At 40.5% G+C, this 24,018-nt stretch overlaps 1 protein-coding gene across 1 annotated transcript; it reads right to left on the reverse strand.

Moving 5' to 3' along the window:
• Positions 1-8,220: 8,220 nt before the first annotated feature.
• LOC106675151 (complement factor H-related protein 1-like) lies at positions 8,221-23,768 on the reverse strand. Its single transcript, XM_024799931.2, has 7 exons — positions 23,608-23,768; positions 21,681-21,875; positions 21,386-21,562; positions 11,303-11,488; positions 10,700-10,879; positions 9,493-9,672; positions 8,221-8,466 (listed from the first exon to the last, which is right to left on the reverse strand). Exons 1-7 carry the CDS (start codon positions 23,675-23,677, stop codon positions 8,276-8,278), a joined length of 1,179 nt encoding a protein of 392 aa, XP_024655699.2. The 5' UTR covers positions 23,678-23,768; the 3' UTR covers positions 8,221-8,275.
• Between the last annotated feature and the right edge of the window lie 250 nt (positions 23,769-24,018).

A 24,018-nucleotide genomic window follows, 5' to 3' on the forward strand; every position in this document is an offset into this window, starting at 1 on the left:
ATAATAGCTTCCTCCGTGAATGGAAATCTTAAATATTACTGGCATAAAGTATATAATTTTTTTACTTACCTTAAATGAAAGGTTAATTTACTTTTGTTTGTCTGTGACCATTATCAGATTCATCTTAATCCAGTCACGTCAGCTTAGGATTCATGTGCTGATTTAGCTGCATTACATTCAGTCTGTATTTAGATCAAATGGGGAAGTGACAACCAGATTGAATCAGCTTCCATATGAGTGAGGAGGTGGAATAAATGACTAACTTTTTGTCTCTGCTTCCCATTGCAATCAAATTCATTTCCAAATGAGGTTTGTGGTCTGTTTATTGTGCCACTTACGTAAATGTGTAACGTTCACATGTTCAGGACTGTGAAAATCTGGAAAAGGTGAGGAAGAGTCTAAGGTAGAGATTTATAAAAACCAAAACATATTGATGTATGAGGATTTTAAGGAAGAGTTTGTGCATGTACAATTTTACTACAAAGGTTTCAAAAGGATGCAAAGTGCATTAATAAAGTATGGATGACATATAAGAGTACAATACACTAGATTTAAAAAAACATACTCAAAAGAAAAAATCTGATTGCCTAAAGGAAAACAAAGTACAAAAATGCCTGATATGGTTTCTTTAATTGCTATTCCTAAAAGCACACAACTCTCCAAAATCACCAGACCCCTGACATGAAAGTTAAGTTGCTCTACAGTTTATTCCAGATTCAAATGTTTATACTCCATGCATATAGTGTGTTTGCAATCGATCATTCCAGGTGTATGAAGACAGTCTGTTGCAGGTCGGGTCAATAAAGTCCAATAAATAAATACATTTTTTTTTATTCTCCCTTTCTCTTTCTACTGTATTCACCCAGTGGAGTGAATCTTATATCAATATGAATATTATGTCACAGTCCTCCATTCCTCTCTGTGTTGTCTAGGTTTGTGTTTTTCTATCTCTCTTTTACACACTCCTCTCCTCCTGGGTGTTACTCATTTACAGGGTCCTTGACCAACACACTTGAAGGCAGCTGGCTTACCTGTAATTCATTGTCCTGGATTACCCTGCCTACTACTTAAGGTGATGGCAGAGTGATATTCTCCGCTGGATTGTTGTACTTACCTCTGTTAGTGTCAGCTGGCCTTGTGATTCCTGTTTTCTCTCTACATGTTTCCTTTCCATGTACAGAACTTCCTGGACCCTTCCCTGTTTCCCTCCGAACCCCCATCGAGTGAGTGTGAGTGGACCTCTGTGGATTGTGAAGTGCTAGTGTGAAGAGGAGTTTAATTGTGTTTGCCTTTTTCCCCTTGTACCTCCTTGGATTCCCTGGAGCCCCTCTCACCCCCAACACTGTATATATTTATATATCTCACCTGGTGGCATTGTGTAAATAAACCTCTTTTGATTGCACTATTTAGAGTCCTGTGTTTGATTCCTGCCTTTGTGATTGTGACACATTAAAAGTTATACAAGAGGAGAGTCGGATTAGCCAGGATTAACAAATGTTCACAATCAGTCTTCTTTATGTAAAGTAATGACATGCCTTCCAACAATGCCCATATTGAGGCCATTTTCTCCATTCCTGTCTTGGCCTGGTCAGAGAGCTCATAGAGGCAGGGCCACTTTCTTTTCTCCTGGCTAAGCAGAAGAACAGATCACAGACTGAACATTTTTTCAGCTCTTTCAGGTAGAAAAATGTTAAAAGTATCAATTAATTATTATATAAAATCAAAAGATGTATATATGACTTTTATGTCAGAAGAGAATGCAGTTGCTGTCCACCTAACAGCGTACTTGGATAAACATAACATCTATGACCGTTTCTGTTTCAAATGCCGCACTAATGAATTAGACCAACTATTCACTTTAGCTAAAGTTATTAAGTTAGCTAAAGAGTTGGGATGCTGTGTAAGACATAAATAAAGCTAAAATACAAAGGTTTGGACACTGTTTTGCATGTTTCCCTACTCTAGGGGTTTCTACAAGCATACAGGGCTCTGAGAGGGTACAATATGACAACTCTGGAATTCTACTAGAAACAGTCGATCATATTTGTTTGTCGAAGCTGAATTCAGCTAAATTAGCATTTTTAGCTAACAGCTACAATAAGCATAAAAGTTACTGTATGGCTATCATTTGTTAACATGACGCTTGTTCTTATACATGTAATACATTTATTACCAACCTGAGAGTTTATCCGCTGGTCATTCGACATGACGAATGACTTCTGAAGTCCGTGCCCCCCAGCTTTGTGGAGTCTTTGATAAACTTTTCATGATGCCAACAGACTCAATAAATATAAATAATAAATATCTCATAATTAGCTTCACATATTTGTGTTTTATACTTTATTGCACATAGTTAATCATTGTAGAGTAGTATTAGAAGTAGATTGCTACACTCAGATACTAACAGACACAAATAGAGAGGAGCTCCCTTCTCTAATGAATTTGCGGGTTAGGGTCTGTCTCACTAGTGAAGGCACCAGAAGGTAAACATGGTCATAAATTTTGGGATTGGAGAAGCTCTTTCTCTCTTTCTGCAAGTCTGACCGAAAGCCACTTGAAGTGGCATCTCCAAATAAGGAGATGCTCAGAAAATTGCAGAAGAAGAAATGTGAGCCGACATCAGACCTAAGGCCACCCTAAACTGTTTCGACCAATCATGTTAACATTATCCTTATCAAACATAATAAAAAAATGTTTACTGCCTGGGTGCAGCAGCCCTTTGTCTCTGAGCCGGAGAGAGGAGGTCTATAGCGCCATGTAAAACCAGTTTTTGATAATAAATTGCGAAAACTTATAATTGGAGCATATTTGTCTTCTCTCTCACAAAAACCTCTGGTCACGATAAAGCCATTTTAACCACTGTATGTGGAAAAACTCACAATACATTGGACTAGTCATTAAATTTTCCTAGAAAAACAGTGAGCGGCTGCCTAACTAATCAATTGGTGTTAGCTGCAACGGCGGCCTCTGGAAATTACAACAAGGACTGCACTGGATTCAAGGTTGGAGACTTCGTTCTACAGTTTGCAGCTGCCTGGGAGGAGGCTTGCTGCTTTTCTTCCTGTGTGACAGACAGTGCGGCAGGGAAGAGGACTCCTCTTGGATTTGACCAGATTCCTCCTCAGAAGAGAGGTGCCAGTTTATAATTTTTTTTCAGGGCCACTGGCTCCCCCGACCACAGCGATCCAGGCCTGCAACCATATCGGACGTGGCGATTCTGGGTTGGTTTGTGTGTGTCTGTGTGTGTGGTGGTGGCCCATTAAACTAAAGTGGTGAATTAAATCACAAGTTACTTTGGGACTTTATTCTACTTATTCTATTTTCGAAACTGAAGGTGACTAATTGATTTAATTATTTTTTTTGCTTTTTACTCAGTTAACAAATTTAATTCAACTTGAAGATCTTGTTGCAATTGAATGTTTCCTATTCCCAGATAAGTTTTTAGTAAGTAGTTATTGTGTGATTAGAGTGGGAAAAGGGAAACACTGAACTTCCAAGCAAAGTGAGAAGAGCTTCTGAAAAGAAAGGGAACGCCTAAAAAAATTCTATGTATATAGAAACAGGAACCGATAACAAAATTAGCAGGTAAGATATAGCGATGGGAATTCCGGCTCGTTTTAGAGAACCGGCTCTTTTTAGTGAGCCGGTTCTCTAAAAAGAGCCAGATGTAACAGTGTTGGCTTCTTAGGGCTCCCAAGCGGCTCTTCAGGTTGTTTTGTTGTTTTAATTAATTTATTATCAACAATAGAATATTATGCACAAAATGAATTACAAATGTAAAAATGTTTTTTATTTATTTATATATGTTTATTATATAAATATGCTTTTATTTATTTACTCCACATAACATAATGAAATACAAAAAACAACTATTTACAGTTAAACTTTGAACTATTTAAATTTTCAGCTTTTTCTTTTAAACAAATTTAAAGTGAAACAACACAAAACACTGGAAACCACAACACAATAAAATATAGATTAAATTATGCAAAGCAAAAAGAAAAAACTGAAGACCCAGATCTTTAATTTAGGTAAAGGTTTGCATTCAGATGCATGATGCTGTAGATACTGCAGCAGAAGCAGCAGCAGCAGCAGCAGCAGTTGCAGTAGACACACTGGCACCTTCATTAATATCACACTCAACTGACTGTGTTTTATCTTCCCATTGCACTGATGGGTGGACAGTTCTCAGGTACCTGTGCAGTTTGTTTGTGAAGCCTATATGATATTCTTTTCTTGTAGACTCTACACTCTGCCTTTGTAATGTCAGTAGAATTGAAATGGTTCCAGATTTTGCATCACTCATTTTCTTTACTATACCTTTCTAATATTGTTTCTTGTTGTTGCCTCTGGCTCTCTCTCTCCCTCTGTTCATGTGCTAATGCTGCTATTAGTGTAACTATCGCCCCTCCCCCCTCTGCTCAGCACAAACAAAAAAACAAACACATATTGATCAGTGTGGCATGAAGCGAAAAAAGTGTGAGAGAAAGAAAAAAATAAAGCAGTTCCAAAAGCCGTTTTGTTCGCGACCGACCCATCACTAGTAAGATAAAGTAAAACGAACTCTAGGCGGGCCTAGCTACTTCAGGGTCGCTACATTAGGATGATTGGTTTTTGCTCTAGATTAAAGAATGGCAGTTGATCAAATTAATTTTCATCAATAATGCTTTTACCTCATCATTTGCATCAAACATTTGTTTTATCATTTACTGCACATAGTTATGTTTAGACTTCTACCCTCACCCACTAACAGGCATAAACAGAGAGAAGCCTTCTTTTCTGTGGAATGTGTGATGAGCAAGGTCTGCCTGAACTGGTGATGGCACCAGAAGGTACAAAACCTTGAGGCCCACTCTGCTAGAGGAAACTCGGCTGTTAATTTCTGGGGTTAGAGAAGCTCTTTCTCTCCCTTTTCTTTTCCTCGCTCCCTTCGCTATCTCTTTATGCAGATCTGAGCAGAGGGTAAGAGGTGGTTGCCATGGTAAAGGGAGCGTTGCCTGCAAGAGAGTCATCTCTAAATAAGGAGATCCAGAGAGGTGCAAAAGAAGAAACACAAGCTCATATCAGACCACCCTCAACTAGGGTTGCCAACTCCCCGAAAAATAAATAAGGGACACCTCGTGGCCAGGGCCGGGCGACCCAGTTGTCTTCACCCTTCCCAGTGTGGTGAATTTTTAGCTCTTTTTTTGTGTGAAATTATTTTTTTAACCATTTGACTTGAAGTTGATTTAAGTAGATGCATATTCTATTCTTTGTGATATGACCATATGTGAAACAAGTGATCATTTAGCCATTTATTTTTAGCTCAAAATGACAACATTAACACAGTAAAACAGGTCTCTTTCTTAAACTGTCATGCTTAACTTTTGAGAATATAAGTAAATCTTTCTTTAAAAGAACTCTGTCCTGCTTAACTTAAAATAATAGAAAACAATAGAAGGAAAAACATTCTTGTAACAGTGCACATTTAGTGCATTTAGTACAATTGGCTTCAGTTGAGGTATTATTTCAGACGCTCATCAGCTGCTCCTGTTTCTAAACCAGCTTGTTCCCATGATTATGCATCTTAACTCATCATCATTATTCATCTATGTATTACTTTTATGTATTAGTGATCTATTTGTTGTAATCATCTATCCTTGCAGTTGTTTATTACACAAAATAAATTATATTATCACACTTCTGGCCACATAGCGCTGATATTCACTGCACATGCCCATATTAACTTTTTCCAGCCAGGTGTTTTCCTTTTCCCATTCTTCCCTTTCTCTGAGGGGAACAAACATTGCTGCTCTAATGCTGGGCTCACACTGTGCGGTTTGTGGCCCATTTTGAGCCGATTTTTGAGTCGTGCGACCGTTTTGGTGATCGGACCGATTTTGGCCTTCATCGTGCATCGTGTAGTATACGTGGGGTAACGAGAAGTGATTAACACCTCACAACCAGCTCCCGATCATCAATCGCTCGTGAGGGTCTCACCGACTGCAGCCGCTCAAACTGCTCACGCGCAAACACGTAAACGTCGGTGAAAAACACGAAATAGCACAGCAGTGCAGCGTGTGATCTGGACACAAGCGATGGAGGCACAACTTGTAGAACTTTGGAAAGCTCATCCGAGCCTTTTCGATGTGGCATCACAAAATTATCACGACCACAACAACCGTGAAAATAGTTGGATCTACACTGCTGCTCAATCACAGCTGTCTGATCAGTGTTTTTCATTAGCAATTTAGCAAAGTTGATGGTGGTGGTGTGCGTGTCTGTGTGAGTGAAAGACAGAGAGAGCGAGAGCGAGTGACAGATTTTCTGCTATAACCTTCATGTTATGGACGCACAGTGTGAGCTCTCAGGTCGCATCAGAGCATCGGGCGGTATAGTGTGAGACCCTGCATCGTGACCTACCAACTTCTAACCCCTGCGAGTCAATCGTGCAGTTTGAGCAGGAGCTGAATAATGTGACTGAAAAAAATCGCACAGTGTTTGCCCAGCATTAGGTTTACTGTCATCCGAGACTTGCACCGCAGTGTCGGCGTTGGTTTCCCTGTTGGCCATGCTTCTTGTTGTGGTCATCTGTTGTCTTCCGGTATTTTCTCCACAAGCGACCTTTCCTCGACCAATGAGATGAGCGGTAATCTGAATTGTCATACTCAAATTGTCATAAGTGTGCTGTCAGCTCATTGGTCACAAAGCAGGAGAGGGGCTGGGAATTATGTTTTCAAACAAAGCGTTAATTCCATTAACATTTATAGACTACTTTTGATTCTCACTGTATTACGGGACAAAGTGCGTCCCTTATTAGCTCAATACGGGACGTGTACTTTTGTTTCTAAATACGGGACGATTCCGTTTTTTAAGGGACGGTTGGCAACCCTATTCAGACCGGTCACATGATGTTAACCTGATGTTTCTGTGACATGCAATAAAAGTCTTTACATCCTGGGTGCTTTGTCTCTAAACCTCTTTGTCTCTAATAAAAAGTGAAATCTAATTATTTTGAGCATATTTGTCCTCACTCATGGAAAAAACCCAACACAACTGGAATAAGTGATCCTTTCTTATATTTATTTTTCTAAAGAATTAATGAGGATTTTTGACCTGTTTTAAAAAGCCTCTGTATAAATTGTATAATATTTAAGTAAGACTTTGAATTGGAAAATGATTTGCACTGTTTAGATTCTATTTGGTGTTATTTGGCAAGGTTTTGATGTGGGTCTAGTGGTATTTCCGTAGTTAAGGACAGATTTTATGTAACTGAATATGTTAATTGTTTAATAATTTATTATTGTTTAATAAAACATACATTAAACCCACAAATAAATGCAAAGTGGAAGCTAAAAATAACGAGAACGTCTGTCTCTAACAGTTTCTTTTCTCGGCTCTTGTAGTTATTATCGGTGCCATGATTTTCATTTCAAGCAGACTGTGCTGTTACTAATATGCTGATCATAAAATGACACACTGTCTCATCTCAGTGGAGTATGTGAGGAATAAAGAGCATGCGATACTACACAAACAGCTTGTATTGACATGTGTTATAACCTCAGGATAAAAATGCTCGGAAACTCAAGTGCCAGTTTTAGGACGTTTACTGACCACTTTTAGAAACAACCACAGCTAGTCGCACACATACAGGAAAACTGTCCCACCCATAACAATCCGGCAGGGAGAACCCTGAAAAACCTCTGAAGGTTCCAGGGTGCAACGCCCCCAAACATACATTAACAGCAACACTGTCTATAACAACATGAATGCTCTTAAAGTGAAGTAATTTACTAGCCATCTCATGATAACTGGTTTTGTTGGGTCTGCCTATTTTGCAAACGCTCATATGGGTTGTATTTAACTGTAGGAAAAAATCTTTGTTTGGACCAGAAAACCTGTTAAATTAAAATTCCTGATATATTATAGAGGAAAGTACACGTCAGGTGGATTTTTTTCCTTGTCTGAATGATTCTACATACAGTGACCCAGAGAGAAGTTATGGAAACTCCAGAACGATGAAAAGGTTTTTATGACTGAACAAACATCAGCCAAGTCATGTTTTTATACAGATCATTTGATAACTCTTTAAATCAGATAGTTAGTATTCAAAATTCAGTTGCTGGGCAACCTTTATTAAATCATAAAATTCTCAGGCTAAGCCAAGTGAGGCATATAGGTTGTGAATTTGTGTTAGAAGATTTATGCAAGATAGATTTCACTCAGAAAACACGTAGTCGCTGAAAACAGACTCAGTCAGCATTTATTAGCTTTTCTAGTCTTGTACAAAAAAGCATTATTGGCAAGTCGGCAAATGTACCACACCATGTTCACACTTCTGACGCATTCCCAGTGTCCCAACGGGTCTTCCTCTGGTACACATAAACTCGATTTCATCATCATGTTCTATATACAGTTTATCATCTCTTGAAAATCTGAACTGAATATTATGTCTGTTCATGTCGTCTCTATTCACAGTGCAGGCTTCTGTAAGACATAAAAGATAAACAGTCTTTTAATGTTAGTAAAATACATGAATGTACAGAATATTGTGTTCTGTAAAGGACTCTGTGGCTACAAATAAAATTGATTTTCTCCTGCCTAATTCTAAATTGTGGTCAAATGCTGGAATGGTACACAGATGATCTACTGTTGCTGTTGCTCTTGTGGGGTGATTACATTCACTGTTAATTTTATGTAATATTTCTGTGACTATTTTACATGCTGAAGTCCTGTCCATCCCAGCCTGACTCCTCTCAGCCTCACTACAGTACTAGACACTTTAATACCCACCTGCACAATGTACATTTTTCAGATGTTTCAATTTGAAATTTCCAGATTGTCTTATTTTATTTAATTCACTTTTATGGTTATATGTATATATGTTCTCTCTTTTTGCATGTACATAATGTTCTCTCTCTCTTTTTGCACAGTCGAGGAGCGTGTCAGGATACATTTCACTGCGTGGTGTGCTCGTATAACTATGCGTGTGACAAGGGCTCTGTACTATAATTCAACTTCATCATGTCTATTTTATAATATCACCTGAAGTCAACAGGAAAAAAATTAAAGAAGGTCTTACTGGAGCTCATCATGGAAAAACATAAAAAATGTTTGTCAGTAAACTTCAGACCCTACTATCCACACAGTGAGAAATGATTTTGTACCTGTTGATTTCTTATGTCAAACACAACATGCTCCAAAAAATCTATCACAGTGTTTTAAATGCGTGCGGTGTACACCACCACAGTGGACTTTAAACTGAACATTTAAGATGTTTATTCAAGGGCTTCAACAAAGTAATGCATTCGCTGTTTGTGAGTAACATATTTAATTTCATATTTTATACATAGTTTCTCATCTTGAGAGGCTCACAAGCAGTTGTGTATATTTTTGTAAATATCGATCACACCTCTGGAATTAAACAAAATTAAAAAACAAAAACCAAAATGACTTTTTACGTTTCTCTTCACACAATGTAACATGAAAAATATAAAGAAAACTTTTACTTACGGAGGCATCTAATCTCTCCAGTCCATTCACCATCATTACATGTTTTGAACGGTCCACCCTTCATGACGTAATAACGCTGACAGATATATTCAACCTTTTCATTATGTTGGTACAGCTGTTTAGTACTTGTTTTGGTGTCTCCATCTGAAAGAGGTGGTGGCCTCCCACAACCCTGGGCACCTGCAAAAGTGTGAGCAATGGAGAAAAAAAAAGTTTAGACAACATTTAGTCACAAAAATTTTTTAGTCACGTTTTTATGTTCATATACCGTCACATATTATTTTACATTTCAGGTGAAGTTTTCATCATGCAATCCGAGTGCAGATCACAGCCTTTAAGACTGCTTTGTCATCCTATATATGTAGTTCTGTTATGCTTAGAAAGCGGTCAGCACTCTTTGTAACTAATGATAAACTGTGTTGTACTGGTATCAAACTCATGTTGCTGTTGAAATGATCTGCTTCTTTGATATATTCATCTACTGCCCTCTCCCACATCTTACAGATCCTATCCTTTTAATTGTTTTAATCATTTTATTGTGAAAAAACAATTTTTTTTTTTAAAGTTCAAACTCTTCTATGGTTCGTGTGTGCTCATCAGGTTCTCACATTTCCTCTGACATGTCCATAGCATGTTGTATTTCCTTGTTCCTCCATGTAACCCATGTTAACTGGTGATGAAATGTGTGATGTCTGTGGCTATGATAGAGGGCCACTTAAAAACACTGAAATCGTGGAAAAGCAAACCTGACATTAAATCTCTCAAAGTGTGACTTTGGGCAGACTGCAATAGTGTATCTAGGAGAAGTAGTGGGTGGTGAACAAGTGAAACCCATCCACTTAAGAACTGAAGCCATTGTGATGTTCTCAGAGCTGCAGCACAGTTTGGGGATGGTGGGTTATTACAGAGGTTTCTAAAAAAACGAATTCTTCTTGTTCGTATTAATATTATTATTTAATGATATAACTGCAACTAACCCTGAAGTCTACATTGTGGTGTGTTCAGGTATAATCTTAAATGCACCACATTTCAAACAGTTTTGAGCTACTGTCTGTGTTAGTGAAAACAACTTTTCAGCGTCACACTTAACCAACTTCTCAGATTTAATAAACTTGTCAAACTGGTTCCAGCGGCCCTCCACTGGCTGTTTGTTTACTTAGAACATATTTAAAAACTTTGTGTGCAACAAAAGGGAAATGTAACTCACGGCGGCATCTCATCTCTCCAACCCAATCACCATCGACACAGGTTTTGAACGGCCCACCCTCCATGCCGTAGTCTCTGTCACACACATATTCGACCTTTTCATTGTGTCTGTATGTGTTTCTAGTCGCTGTTTTGGTCTGTCCACCTGAAAGACGTGGTGGCGTCCTACATTGCTGGGCAGCTAAAAATTGTGGGCAATAACAGAGGAAAAACCAACATTAGATAATATTTTGTCACAATAATCACATTTTCACTCTGACCTGCTGTCATGCATCATTTTTCATTTGAAGTGAAATATTTGTCATACACCCTGTGCATCACTCTCCTTTACCTTAACACTGTGTGGCCATGTGTGACAAAGAATTAACCAGAAACAATGTTCACACAAACTAATTAGCACAAGAGCAGATCAGGCAGAGGACATTTTACTGATAACCTGAAATGTGTTTTTGCCTCAAAACAAACTATTAATTTCTGGTTTAAAGTGTGTGTAACTTACACTCATACACACGACACCCCAAGAAATACCAAAAACAGCAATAGCAATCTTTTTCCATCCTTTGTACTGATAAACAGTAAGATCACAAGAGGACAAGTGTTGTACCTTCACATGTGGGACGAGGATTGCTCCACTGTCCATTTCCCAAACATTCAAGCGTTGCGTTCCCTTTGATGATGTGATTACTGTTTTTACAAGCAAATGTTAGATGTTGTCCTTTTTTCATTTGATCGTCTGTTACATCTGTGGTGATTGTTAGACCTGCTGGTGTTTCAGGGACTCTACATTTCTCTGTTTTGAAAAAGAGAATCTGTTTTATTGTGAGGTTTACATTATAAACATGAAACCAAATCAGATTCAAAGTAATAAGACACTTTCTCACTACATTTTCAAACTAAGCAAGTTTTTCTTTAAATATTTATTATTAATAGGCATTCAGTTTCTCATTGCTGTAATGGAGATGTAATCAATGTCCAGTCTTTTAGATAACTCTTTATTGTCATTGCAGAGTCATACTAAGTACAGCACTACAATGAAATTGGAAATCTGTCCTATGTCGGCACTAAATATAACACAACACGATACGATACAAAACATCACAGCGCAACACAAACAACACAACACAGTAACTTAACTTAGTAATAAAAAATGAAGAAAAAGTGTATGTGTATTGCACACTGTTATTATTGCACATTAATTATTATTGCACCTTGTTATAAATATAATTATTATTACTGTTATTGTTTTTACCGTATAACAGTATATTTAAGGTTAGTTAAAGATTGTGTCTTTGGTACAATGTTGCATTATATTATTTCCATTGTTTTATCCCTCAAAGCAGGACTATATTCTTTCTCTACCCTTAACCAAGGGTGGGGAAAGAAAGATGACTAAAGATGAAATATGCCAGCATGCAGAATGACAGCCAGCAGTGTTTTTAACTTTTAAGACTCCAGTTTTAAAGCTTATTCACTGCAATAGTTTATTTTCATGTACGTACGTATACACTGAATATTGAGCTTCTTCCATTTCTCAGCTGTGCATTTAATCAAGGCTTGTCCTTCTAGTTAAGCACTGATAAGTTACTTTACAGTCAGATTCAGTATTCCCTATAATAAGGAGTTAGTAGTAACTCAATGGTCATAAACGTATTTGTCCCTTGTATTCATGATCCAAGCTCTAGTGGTGTGTAAAAGTAAATATAAACAGAATGCAATGATTTAAAAATTTCATAAACCCAGATTTTTTCACAATAAAACATAAAACATTTGTCTTAGATATCCTATACAATCTTCCTTTAAGACTGCTTTGTCAAACAAACTGCCAATTCTGATTCAAACAGCCCACTGAACAACTGATATTACTTATGATCTCTCCTTTTGATATATATCCTGCTGTTATGCTCAGAAAGTGGTTAGCACTCATTGTAACTAATGATAAACTGTGTTGGACAGGTATCAAATTTATGTTTGAGATTTCTAATTAATTCCCTCCTCACAAAGGAAACGTTGCTGCTGCAATTATCTGCTTTATTTTAGGACGGAAGTGACGGACAAGGTAAGCGACTCATGTTGTAACTGACGTCAGACGCCGGAGATTTTGGCGGAAAATTAAAGCAAATGGTAGTTTAGATTTGAACAAATTCATTTAAGCTTCAGCATTACCAAATACACTTATCAATTGTCTTATAACTAACACTATTTGTCTAAATAATCTCCAACACCCTGGAGAACAACGAGGAGAGTTTAGAGACTCTCCAAGATTATATTGATCAGTGCTTTCAGGATCTCGTGATGAAGAAGACCCCGTGTGCAGCTTCCCCGGCCAAACCTGAGACGCCGTCGTCGAAAAGACAACGCCCGGCAGATTCCCCCGGCTCAACATCGCCAGCCGGCAAAGATATTGCCGACATATTGGAGTCAATCGACAAGCGATTGTCCAGTTTCGACGCAAGGCTGTCCTTGGTGGAGATTCTTCACCGAGAATTTAAATGCTTGCGAGAATCCCTGGAGTACAGCCAGCAGCAGGTGGAAACGCTTGCTGCTGAAAATGCCACGCTAAGGGAGTCGGTGAAATGTCTCACAGATAATGTTACCCAGCTCAATAGAGAAAATAAAAAAATAAAAGAAACAGTTATCGATCTACAAGCTCGTAGCATGCGTGATAATCTGGTATTTTCTGGTATTCCAGAAGCCGCTGGAGAGGACGCGGAGACCACGGTAAAAAGCTTCATCAAAACCCACCTGAAGCTGCCGGAGGACACTGTGAAGAACATCGTCTTCGATCGGGTACATCGCCTCGGCCCCATTCGGGCTACGGCCGGGAGACCACGTCCTATCGTGGCCAAATTCGGCCACTTCAAACAAAAGCAACATGTGAAAAGCCGCGGCAGGGAATTAAAAGGAACGGACTTCAGCGTGAACGACCAGTTCCCCAAAGAGATCTTGGAACGACGCAGGGTCCTCTTCCCAATCCGACGCGGCTTCATCCAGAAGGGCTCCCGCGCTGTCATCGCTGTGGACCGGCTGTACGTGGACGGACAGCTCCACCGCGACCCCAACATCACTCCGTGGCTGTATTCACCTCACACCAGATAAGAATCAGCTGCACCATTTCCCTATCCACTCACACTAACTTGCATTAACATCTGTTTAACTTACCAGCATCAAATCGCATCTTAAAGTGTGATTTCATAGCAGAATTAACACCGTCACTCTCCGTCAGTGATTTAATTGGAATGTTTACGTTTTGTTTTGTGTTTTTTTTTTCTTCTCGTTTTTTTCCCTCTCTTTCCCCCCCTCTTGGTTTTATACTGCTCACCCCTGTCCTTGGTTTCTTTCTTTATTCCTTTCACTGCCTCGATCACCTGCTACGACACTCATCCACAAACATCCTTTATTTCGACACATACGCACCATGCGCTCAACGGCAGCACATTTACATCAGTCAGACAGCGCACACAGTCGTTTAGGATACACACACTTAAGCCAAGCCTACTCATATTAGTAACTATGCATACACAAAGTCAGACTCAGGGAGCATCTCGCCACACATTTTTTCTCTCTCTCCTTCTCTTTATTTATGAACAAGTGACATATTCTCTCCACCTGGCTAAGCGACGCACACAGCATACATCCCTAGTTATACACAAACATCTATGGGTACACTGAGGTTCATTACATGGAATATAAATGGAGCTGGCTCCAGAGTAAAGAGGTTAAAAATATTTAACCAACTCAAAAAACTACAGGCAGATGTTGTCCTTTTACAAGAGACCCACAGACCTCTTAGAGGTTCGAATGAACTTAAAACACCTGAGTTTCCTAATGTGTTCTCAGCTTGTTATAATTCTAGACAAAGGGGAGTAGCAATTTTAATACATAAAAATATTAATTTCACAGTACTCGATACAGTTATAGATCCAGAGGGCAGATTCTTAATCATTAAACTATCTATACTTGATAAAAAAAAAGCTATGTATTGTAAGTGTATATGGTCCAAATGTTGATGATCCCTCATTCTTTCACGGTTTTTTCAGTGCACTCTCTGAACACTTAGATGGCACACTTGTTCTTGGAGGTGACCTCAACCTTGGACTAAATGAAGACATGGATAGGCTCAATACAGCGGGAACTCAGCGTAATTGGCAGTCCACAAATATAATCAAACAGTATATGAGCGACTTTGGTCTTTGCGATGCATGGCGCTCCCTTCACCCCACCAGTAAGGAATATACTTTTTTCTCACATGTCCATCACTCTTACTCTCGTCTGGATTATTTTTTGGTCAGCAGCTCACTGCTGAACGACATTTCAGACACTGAGATTCATCCTATAGCTGTCAGCGATCATGCTCCTGTATCTTTAACACTAATGCACAAGAATAATACTACGCCAAGAAAAAACTGGAGATTTAATGTATCACTACTTAAAGATGAAGACTTTATTAAATATTTTAAAAAAGAGTGGACTTCATATTTGGACTATAATGACACTCCCGAAACATCAGCTTCTGTTCTATGGGAAGCAGGGAAAGCTGTGATGAGGTAAAATAATTTCTTTCTCATCACATAAAAAGAAAAAAGAAAACAAAAATATTCAGGAATTAGAAAAAAACATCAAATCACTAGAAGAAGCCTACGCGTCCCACCAAGATCAGGAAACATTGAACAAAATAAGCAAAACAAAACTAGAATTAAATGAGATAATTGATAAAAAAACAAAATTCTTAGTACAAAGACTACGCCTACAAAATTATGAACATGGTAATAAATCCGGTCAATTTCTAGCAAACCAGCTAAAAATAAATAAAGAAAAAACAACTATATGTGCTGTTCAAGATTCATCTGGGAACACAATATATGATCCGATACAAATAAACAACATTTTCAGGGATTTCTATAAAACGTTGTATTCACCACAAATAAACCCAAAAAGAAATTGATCAGTTTTTGGACAACATAACTCTTCCAAAATTATTGGACACTCAAGCAATGGCACTGGATTCACCATTGACACCAGGTGAACTCCAGGAAGCTCTGATAAGTATGCCCAATAATAAGGCTCCAGGTCCAGACGGCTTTCCTGCAGAATTCTACAAAGAATTCTGGTTGATTCTAGCACCAGTTTTCTACAGAACGTTGTTGGAAATTAAAGAAAAGGGCAGACCATCAAATATGAATTCTGCAAACATTAATCTCCTACTAAAACCAGGCAAAGACCCTGTATATCCCTCAAGCTATCGTCCAATATCCCTTATAAACGTAGACCTTAAAATAATCTGCAAAGCTCTCTCAAAGAGACTGGAGAAAATAACCCCCCTCTTAATTCATCCTGACCAAACTGGTTTCATAAAAGGTAGGCACTCATCAACAAATACACGTAGATTACTTAATTTGATAGACTACTCATACAGTAAAAACCTAGAAACTACAATATTCTCTTTAGACGCAGAAAAAGCATTCGACAGAGTTAACTGGAAATTTCTATTTGCAACTTTACACAAATTTGGTTTTGGATCCTCTTTCATAAACTGGTTAAAAATATTATATAATTCCCCAACAGCTTGTGTTAGAACAAATGACCAGACATCCTCCAGCTTCTGTCTCTTGAGGGGCACCAGGCAGGGATGCCCACTCTCCCCTTCACTGTTTGCAATTTTTATTGAACCACTAGCAGCAGCAATTAGACAGAATTCAGTAATTAAGGGCATAAAATGCAAGAACGTGGAACATAAAATCAGCCTTTATGCGGATGATGTGTTACTCTTTCTCCAAAATTCACAAACCAATATCTCTGGGGTGATTGAATTGATAAACTCTTTTGCAAGAATATCAGATTACTCAATTAACTGGTCAAAATCTACAGTTCTACCAATTAATTGCTCCCTCCATAATTCCTCTTCTACACCACTGCAATCGGGAAATATAAAATATTTAGGTATTAATGTTTCTCCCAAGCTTGCAGATCTAACTAAATTAAACCATATCCCACTTTTAAAGAAGGTAGAAGATGATCTGGCTAGATGGAAATGTCTACCCATATCACTCATGGGAAGGGTTGCCGCTATAAAAATGATGGTCTTACCAAAAATAAATTATTTATTCTCAATGATCCCAACTAAACCGCCACAAGATTGGTTCAGATCTCTAGATTCATGTATGTCCAAATTCCTTTGGAAAAATAAACCCCCACATATAAGCTTAAAAACACTACAAAAGACCAAGGATAAAGGAGGACTAGAACTGCCTAACTTTCAGCACTACTTCTTAGCCAACAGGCTTCAGTTTATCTCAGGATGGCTAAAACATACCCTCTTAGATGAACCTTGGCTAGATGTAGAACAAGCACTTTGCAATAATCTAGAGATCAGCTCAAACATCCAACGACATGAATGCTTTAAAAGCATCAACATCAGCGCTTCTCTGACAGCATGGTGGGAGTTTCTAAAATTGACAGCGTCTTCATTAATCCCATGCAAACGTACACCTATCTGGAACAACCCTGACATATTACAAAACAATAATATGATAAACTTTTCAGATTGGAGTGGTAAAGGAATCAAATATTTAGAACATATACTAGAAGGAACAGAATTTATTTCATTTGACAGACTAGTTACACAATATGGGATCAACAAGAAAAGATTTTTAGAATATCAACAAATTAAATCCATAGTAAAAAAGAAATTTAAACCGGGTCAAGTTGAACTACAAACCCCACCAAGTGTGGTTCAATTTCTTACTCTTAAAACCCCCAAATTACTATCCAAAATATACAGAATGCTTTCTAAAACAGATGAATCAATATCACTTCCTATTGCAAAATGGGAAGCGGATTTATCAGTTAACTTAGACCTAAACTTCTGGTCTCAGATTTGCTTCAAAAACTTTCATCTAATTAGAAATCCCAGTCTTCAATTAATTCAATACAAAATATTACATAGAGTGCACTATACAGGTCATCGGATGTTCAAGATGGGCTTTACGTCTACCAACAACTGCTCACACTGCCAAACCAATTCACCGGACAATTATATCCACGCTCTTTGGTTCTGTCCACCAGTTCAGAAGTTTTGGCGCGAGATATGTGAAGACTTATCGAAGTGTCTGAAATGTAACATTCCAACTTCCCCCTTAGTGTGTTTGTTGGGCAGCTTAGATAATGTCACTTCAGAAAAGAATATCGCCCATATGGTTTTCACTGCCCTATGCATAGCCAAGAAAACAGTCCTCATGAACTGGAAAAATAAAAATAATCTTAACTCTAACCAATATAGAAATTATCTATTAGATTACATTAGTCTTGATACAGCCTCTGCCACCACATCAGATCAATTGCTCTGGGCTCCTTTGATCAGCTCCATCACCTAGTGGGGGTGGGGGGTCATAGTTTGGTCCCGCCTTCACTGTTGTGATTGGTGTGGGGGTAGGGACAGGCTTAGGGCGTCGGGGGGTTCCCCGGAGGCATTTTCCTTGGGGGGCTTAACCCGGGGTAGCGGTCATGTCCGGTTAGGGGCTCTGTTGGCTCTCAGGTGACTGTTTCCTCGCGGCTGCGTGCAGCGGGACTAGGGGAGGGTCTGTGCTGACGGACGTGGGTTACTGACCTGGTAGCCTGGCTGCCCCTGGGTGGGTCCGGGATGGGCGTGAGGTTCTGGGGGCGCTCCGTCTCTGGGCCGGGGCCCGGGCCGGGCCTCGGGGGCTTGGGTCCTGGTTGGTGTGTTGCCGGGGTTGTGGGCGGGTGGGTGCATGGGGGCCCAGCCCTGGAGCAGGGTGCCGCCGGTGCATCGAGCCACCTGGGGGGCTCTTCAACTGGTGGGGAAGATTGTCACATCTTGCAGGAGCTTTCCTCTCCTCAGGGGCTCTCTCTACAGGAGGGGGAGATACAGGAGAGGTGGAGGAAGATCTCAGCCTGGGTGTTTATTGTCTTATGTAGTCTGGAAGATGAGTGGATGGTGGGGTGGGTGCAGTTTTCTCTGTGGTGGGGTTGGGTAGACTGTCCTGGGCTCTGTGGGGCCGGGAGGCGCTGCTGCGCTGGGCCCCGGTCTGGATGGGCCTGGGCCCCCTTTCCCTGGTGGGTCGCGGAGTATGGGGGTACCTACTGGGGTCAGCGGGGGAGCTGGCCCCAGGGAGGGGTCACTTGCCCCTCCCTTCCTTCCCTCCCCATCTCCAGCTGCCTCCCTCTTCCCGCTCCATCACAACCACCCACACATGCAGGACCTTGGAGTAGGGGTATGTCACCAGGGTGCAGAGGAGGCCACCCCCCCACCCCCCCTGTCCCCTTCTGGCTGCCCCTGCCTCAATTTTATCCCACAACTTAGACATTCACATTACTCACACTCTCATTACACATGCATATAGGATCTTGGGGGTGGGCACGATACACGGAATCCAAAGTACCATCAGGGTGTACACCCCACCCCTGGCGTCGTTGCCCACCTCTCAATGTTAAATACACGTAGACATTGAGGGCCAGCAGGAGGGACCATGCGCTTACCTGCTGCTCTCTGGCAGGTAGCTCCATGCCCTCCTGGGTTTTAAATGCACCTTAGAACACACATGCATCAACACTACAATGAGCGGGTGGAGGGAGGTTTGGAGTCTTCTCTCACCCCCATTCTCTGCGACCTGCTGGAGCAGGGGGGCTAGGAGGAGGAGTTGGCCGTCCGACTGCGGTCTGGAGTGTGGGGCCTCCCTGCTGCTGCGGAGTCGGGGCGGTCTGCCTCCCCCCACCGCAGGGAAAAGGGTAACACCACCTGGGTCTGGGTGCAGTTCCCCCCCTCCAGGGGCAAGGGTACCTAGACCCGGTTTGTAGAGTACGCTTGGGGAGTGTGATCGTGTGTACAGCGTCTCTTTATGTCTGTCTTCACGTTGGTTGAGTGTGGAGTAAGTGTATATGAGAGCATGAGGGTGGGAATGGATGTTTGTATATGTGTGTGCCTGTATTTCTGTGTCTATATGTCAGGTTGGGTGTCAGGCGCCACCTCTCTGGGGACATCTTAGGCCCTCCAAGGTATGGAGGCCTATCTCCCCCTACCACCACTTCCCCTGCCAGTGGCGGACTCCCTCAGACGTCGGTGCGTTGGTGGTTCTTTGTGTCCGGGGATGGGCGTCCAGGTACACACCAGCTCACTCCTTGGCGGCCGCTTATCGGGGCCTGCAGCCTGGGGCTCGCTCGGGCCACTTCGGAGGTGGGGTGCCCCCGGCCTCTCGGCCTGGGGCTCGGTCACTCAGGCATGGCTGGCTGCCGGCGGAGCTCACGGGCGCGTCACTGCAACTCCCCCTGGCTTCTGCTCCGCGGCTGCTGAGTGAGCCCTCATCTGGGACTCTCCTCAGCTCTTTCTGGGACAGTGGCGCGGCTGCCCCTCTGTTGGTCTTCCTTGGTCTCTTGTGTTCTGGGGGCCTCTGGATGTCTGGAGTTTTGATCTCCTCCATACCTGCTTCATGCCCTGGAGGACGGGGCTGTGGCCCCCCACACCCTCTAGCAGATCATTACATGAAGGAACCTTTTAAAAACAAGCGCGTCCATGCTCACAGGTGTACACACAGGTGATCACACCCACAAACTACACCCCTTTTGGCTCCTACCTCAAAGCACACTGTGTTCTGTTGATCTTATGTGCTGCACAATAATGTTTAATATTTAGTATTTACTGTCATATTCCCATATATCATTGTGATGCTGGTTATTCTATTACTCTTGTTTTCTTCTGCTTGTTTTCTTTTTTCTTTCTCAGCAGGTGATCCAGGTGATTGATATATGCATTTTTTATTTCTTTATTTCTTTTTTTCTGCTCATTCTGTTGGTTTTTGTTTTTTGCCCTTCTCCCCCATCCCTCTTCTCAGCTGTTTCTCTTTCCCTCTTTCTTTCTCCCCTTCTTTCCCCCAGTCAAGTCTGTCCCGTATTCAGTAAGTGAAAATAAAATAAACAATAAAAGGTGAATCAAATGGACCATTACGGCAAGGCTGGGATGGTCAATTTGGTAAAGTAAATCCGTTGGGCATCTTTCTTTGCCTTTAGACAACAATTCTGATGGCAAAAGAGCCAAACGGGACAGGCCAAAAAAAAATAAAAATAATAATATCTGCTTTATTTGTTTATTCAAATACTGCCATCTCCCACATCTAACTCATTCAAATCCCATTCTTCTAATTCTTCTTATTTTTATTATGAATAATAATTCCTAATGATGTTTTTTTTGTTCAAGGTCAGCTAAGTAAAAGCTGCGGTGCCCTTGTGCTCGAACACCGAATAAATAGTCCCTACCTTGCAACAATTAGCTTTATCAAGAAAAGCAGTATATCACAAATGAATGTGAACAATCACATTTATCCTGAACATTCTTACCTCTACATTTGTTAGAGCCATGCAGGCCATCTTCCCTAAAGATTGGAGTGAAACTTCCTTCAGAACCTCTCTTGCATTTATACTGGACACTATTATCTTTCTTTTATCCCAACTAAATTTTCACAATAATATTGTGAGTAGACTGGCTCTAATATGGTGCATTTCTTCTCTATGTGAGCACTCAGTATACTTAATATAACATGCATCGTTCATTTATTGACAGACAAGTTTTGAAAAGATGTGCAGTTATTCACAAGATTTTTTAAATTATATTTTTGCAAATACATGAAATGAAAGAAATAAAAGCAGAATTTGAAGAAAAACAAGCTACACCTCATAATACCTTGACAAAGTGGATTTGGTTTCCATCCATCTCTGGTGCATGTGGCCCAGGGAGCGCCATCTGTACTCCTGTAGTCTGATCCACATGTGTAACTGACAGAGTCGCCCAGTCTTTGTTGTTGCCCAGAATCACCCCAGTAATCCAAATACAGAGCTTGTGGATGGCTACATGTAACCTCTAGAAAGAGATATAGACTAACTAATAGGGGCAGATCATCTTCATGTATAAATGAACCGCTGCAAAGCAAGAAACCTTAACCTTGAAATATGTGTATAAAGCAGATGCAGTTTTATACCTTCACACACTGGTCTGATAGTCCAGTCTCCGTCATTTTTGCAAGTAGTCTCAGCGAAGGTGGTCTGAGTGTTCAGAATCCAGTATGCCTCCCCACATGTAACTCTTATCTTCTCACCGGGAGAAAACACACTTCTATAAGCAGGTTCATATGTGGTTCCTCTGAGTGGTGGAAGTGTCAGTTGACATTTTATTTCTGAAATTGTTGAAAGATGAGGCATTTTGACCATTAGTATGTTATAATAAAAGATGCAGTTTGTTAAATGAGATTTGAAGGGCAATTGTGAGTGTGACAGGAACAAACACACAGACACACACACACACACACACACACACGCACAATATAAACAAATTCCCCTCTTGCCCCCACGGTCATCTACTAAAGGCCTGGGTACTTGAGGGTCCTGCTCAGTGTCTTAGCTGTTCCTAGGACTGCGCGCTTCTAGACAGAGATCTCAGATGTTGTTCCTTGGATATGCTTGAGCCACTCGGCCAGCTATGGGGTCACTGCAGTGAGTGCTCCGATTACCGCTGGGACCACTGTTACCTTCACCCTCCACATCTTCTTGAGCTCTTCTCTGAGACCTCAGTACTTCTCCATCTACTTGTGTTCTTTCTTCTTGATGTTGCTGTCGTTCGGTATAGCTACATCTATTACTACAGCCGTCTTTCTCTGATTGTACACTGCTACTATATCTGGTTGGTTAGCCATCACTAGTTTGTCTGTCTGTATCTGGAGGTCCCAGAAGCAGCTGGTTCATTTGTGCTGCCAGATGCTCATGGAGTGCCGTCAGCTTTTTCAGCAAGTAGTCATGAATCATGTTGGGGCCTGGTGAAGTCCAACTCTTCATTCTGGAGTTCTTCTCATGGATATTTACCTCTGTAATGATTACTGGACCCTGTTCAAGGAGGTTGCTGTGGTCTGTTCTTAGATCCACTAGCCACTGAGCATTGCTGTTATGGGTTGCCTCTTGCTCCCATATGCTCTTCCAGTACTGCTTTCTATCTCTCGGTTATGATTCTTCTGGCCAACACTGTGAACTTGGCAGTTCCCAAGGCCTCCTGTCTGCCACAAGAAAGATGATCACATCACATGCCTGAAACCTCCAGGGTGTGTCGCTCCTCCTGTCGCCCACCTGGAAACAGTGTTTACATTGCAATCTGCCTTTCATGGCTCTTTGGCCAGCATCTGTGACATTCAGTAGTAGCCTCATTGTTTTGACACACAAAACAAAACAAATAGCAGCAACCACACTACACACTCTAAACACATTAAATATTAAAAAACTGTTAAAATTGCTGTTCTCTCATTCACTGGCAAAAATGATTTATTATAATTCTGGTTTTACTTGGCCGATCAACACATTTTAAAAATTGGTATGCAGTTTGAAGTCCTCGCTTTTGACACAGGGTGAAATAAAAACTCAGCAATTGTGGGTCTTGCTGCCATATATTCTTAAATCAATCATGTGATTTAGACGCACCAGCATGTCTGGCAACTAGTGGGTTAAATGACTAAAATCCTTCCAGGTTTTCATGAGTTTTGCTTTCAGCCTTTTTCTCCATGGAGTCCGGCGTCTACATGAAAGTTTTATGTGGTTCTATTAAATTAAATAACGTGCATCGCCACTTTTGATTATAAATATTAAACATAAACAATAAAAATAAGAATCTATGTCAGCTGTATGATGTGATGACGTCTTTCATTTTGCATAAAACTATTCTTAAACAAATGTTGTTTCTGACACAACTCCAAAAAGGATTTGTGTCTTCTCCTGGGAGAGCTGAGTGAATGTGCAAAGCACTGCATTAAAATGAATAAATGTGTCATTGACTAATTAAAAGGCTGATTTCAATCCACTGTTTAAACATCTGTTTGTTACTGTAAACTATTATTAAGACAGAAACTAGTAATAAGACTTTCTTACCATTCTGCTGTAAAGATTCATTTGGATTCAGCCACAGGAGAAAAAGCCAAGAAAGGCCAAAGAGTCTCATTATTCAAATCAGGGATTGCTGTGTTCAGGAAATACTGCCTAAGAAGTCATTCACCTCCACACTTACACAGACTGAACTTTTTTACCACATGAATATGTGCATGCTGTGAAACTTACTCAGGGACACTGGCATTTAACCCTTCCACCTGACACACACACACACACACACACGCACACACACACACACACACACACACACACACACACACACACACACACACACACACACACACACACACACACACACACACACACAGTGTATTGTTAAAATCAATTATTTAGATTTATGTCTGTTTTCAATTGTTGGGTATAAATATAAGTATACTAAAATGTTTAATATTT

This window comes from Maylandia zebra, linkage group LG17, assembly GCF_041146795.1.
Source record: "Maylandia zebra isolate NMK-2024a linkage group LG17, Mzebra_GT3a, whole genome shotgun sequence".
NCBI lineage: Eukaryota > Metazoa > Chordata > Actinopteri > Cichliformes > Cichlidae > Maylandia > Maylandia zebra.

What these genes read in the sequence shown, in the direction of transcription:
- LOC106675151 (XM_024799931.2), bottom strand. Translation starts at nt 23,677, where the DNA reads ATGAGACTCTTTGGCCTTTCTTGGCTTTTTCTCCTGTGGCTGAATCCA. An exon ending in TCCTCGTCCCACATGTGAAG is followed by an intron (nt 10,880 to 11,302) that starts GTACAACACTTG and finishes CACAATTTTTAG; the next exon opens with CTGCCCAGCAATGTAGGACG. An exon ending in TGGAGAGATGAGATGCCGCC is followed by an intron (nt 9,673 to 10,699) that starts GTGAGTTACATT and finishes ACACTTTTGCAG; the next exon opens with GTGCCCAGGGTTGTGGGAGG.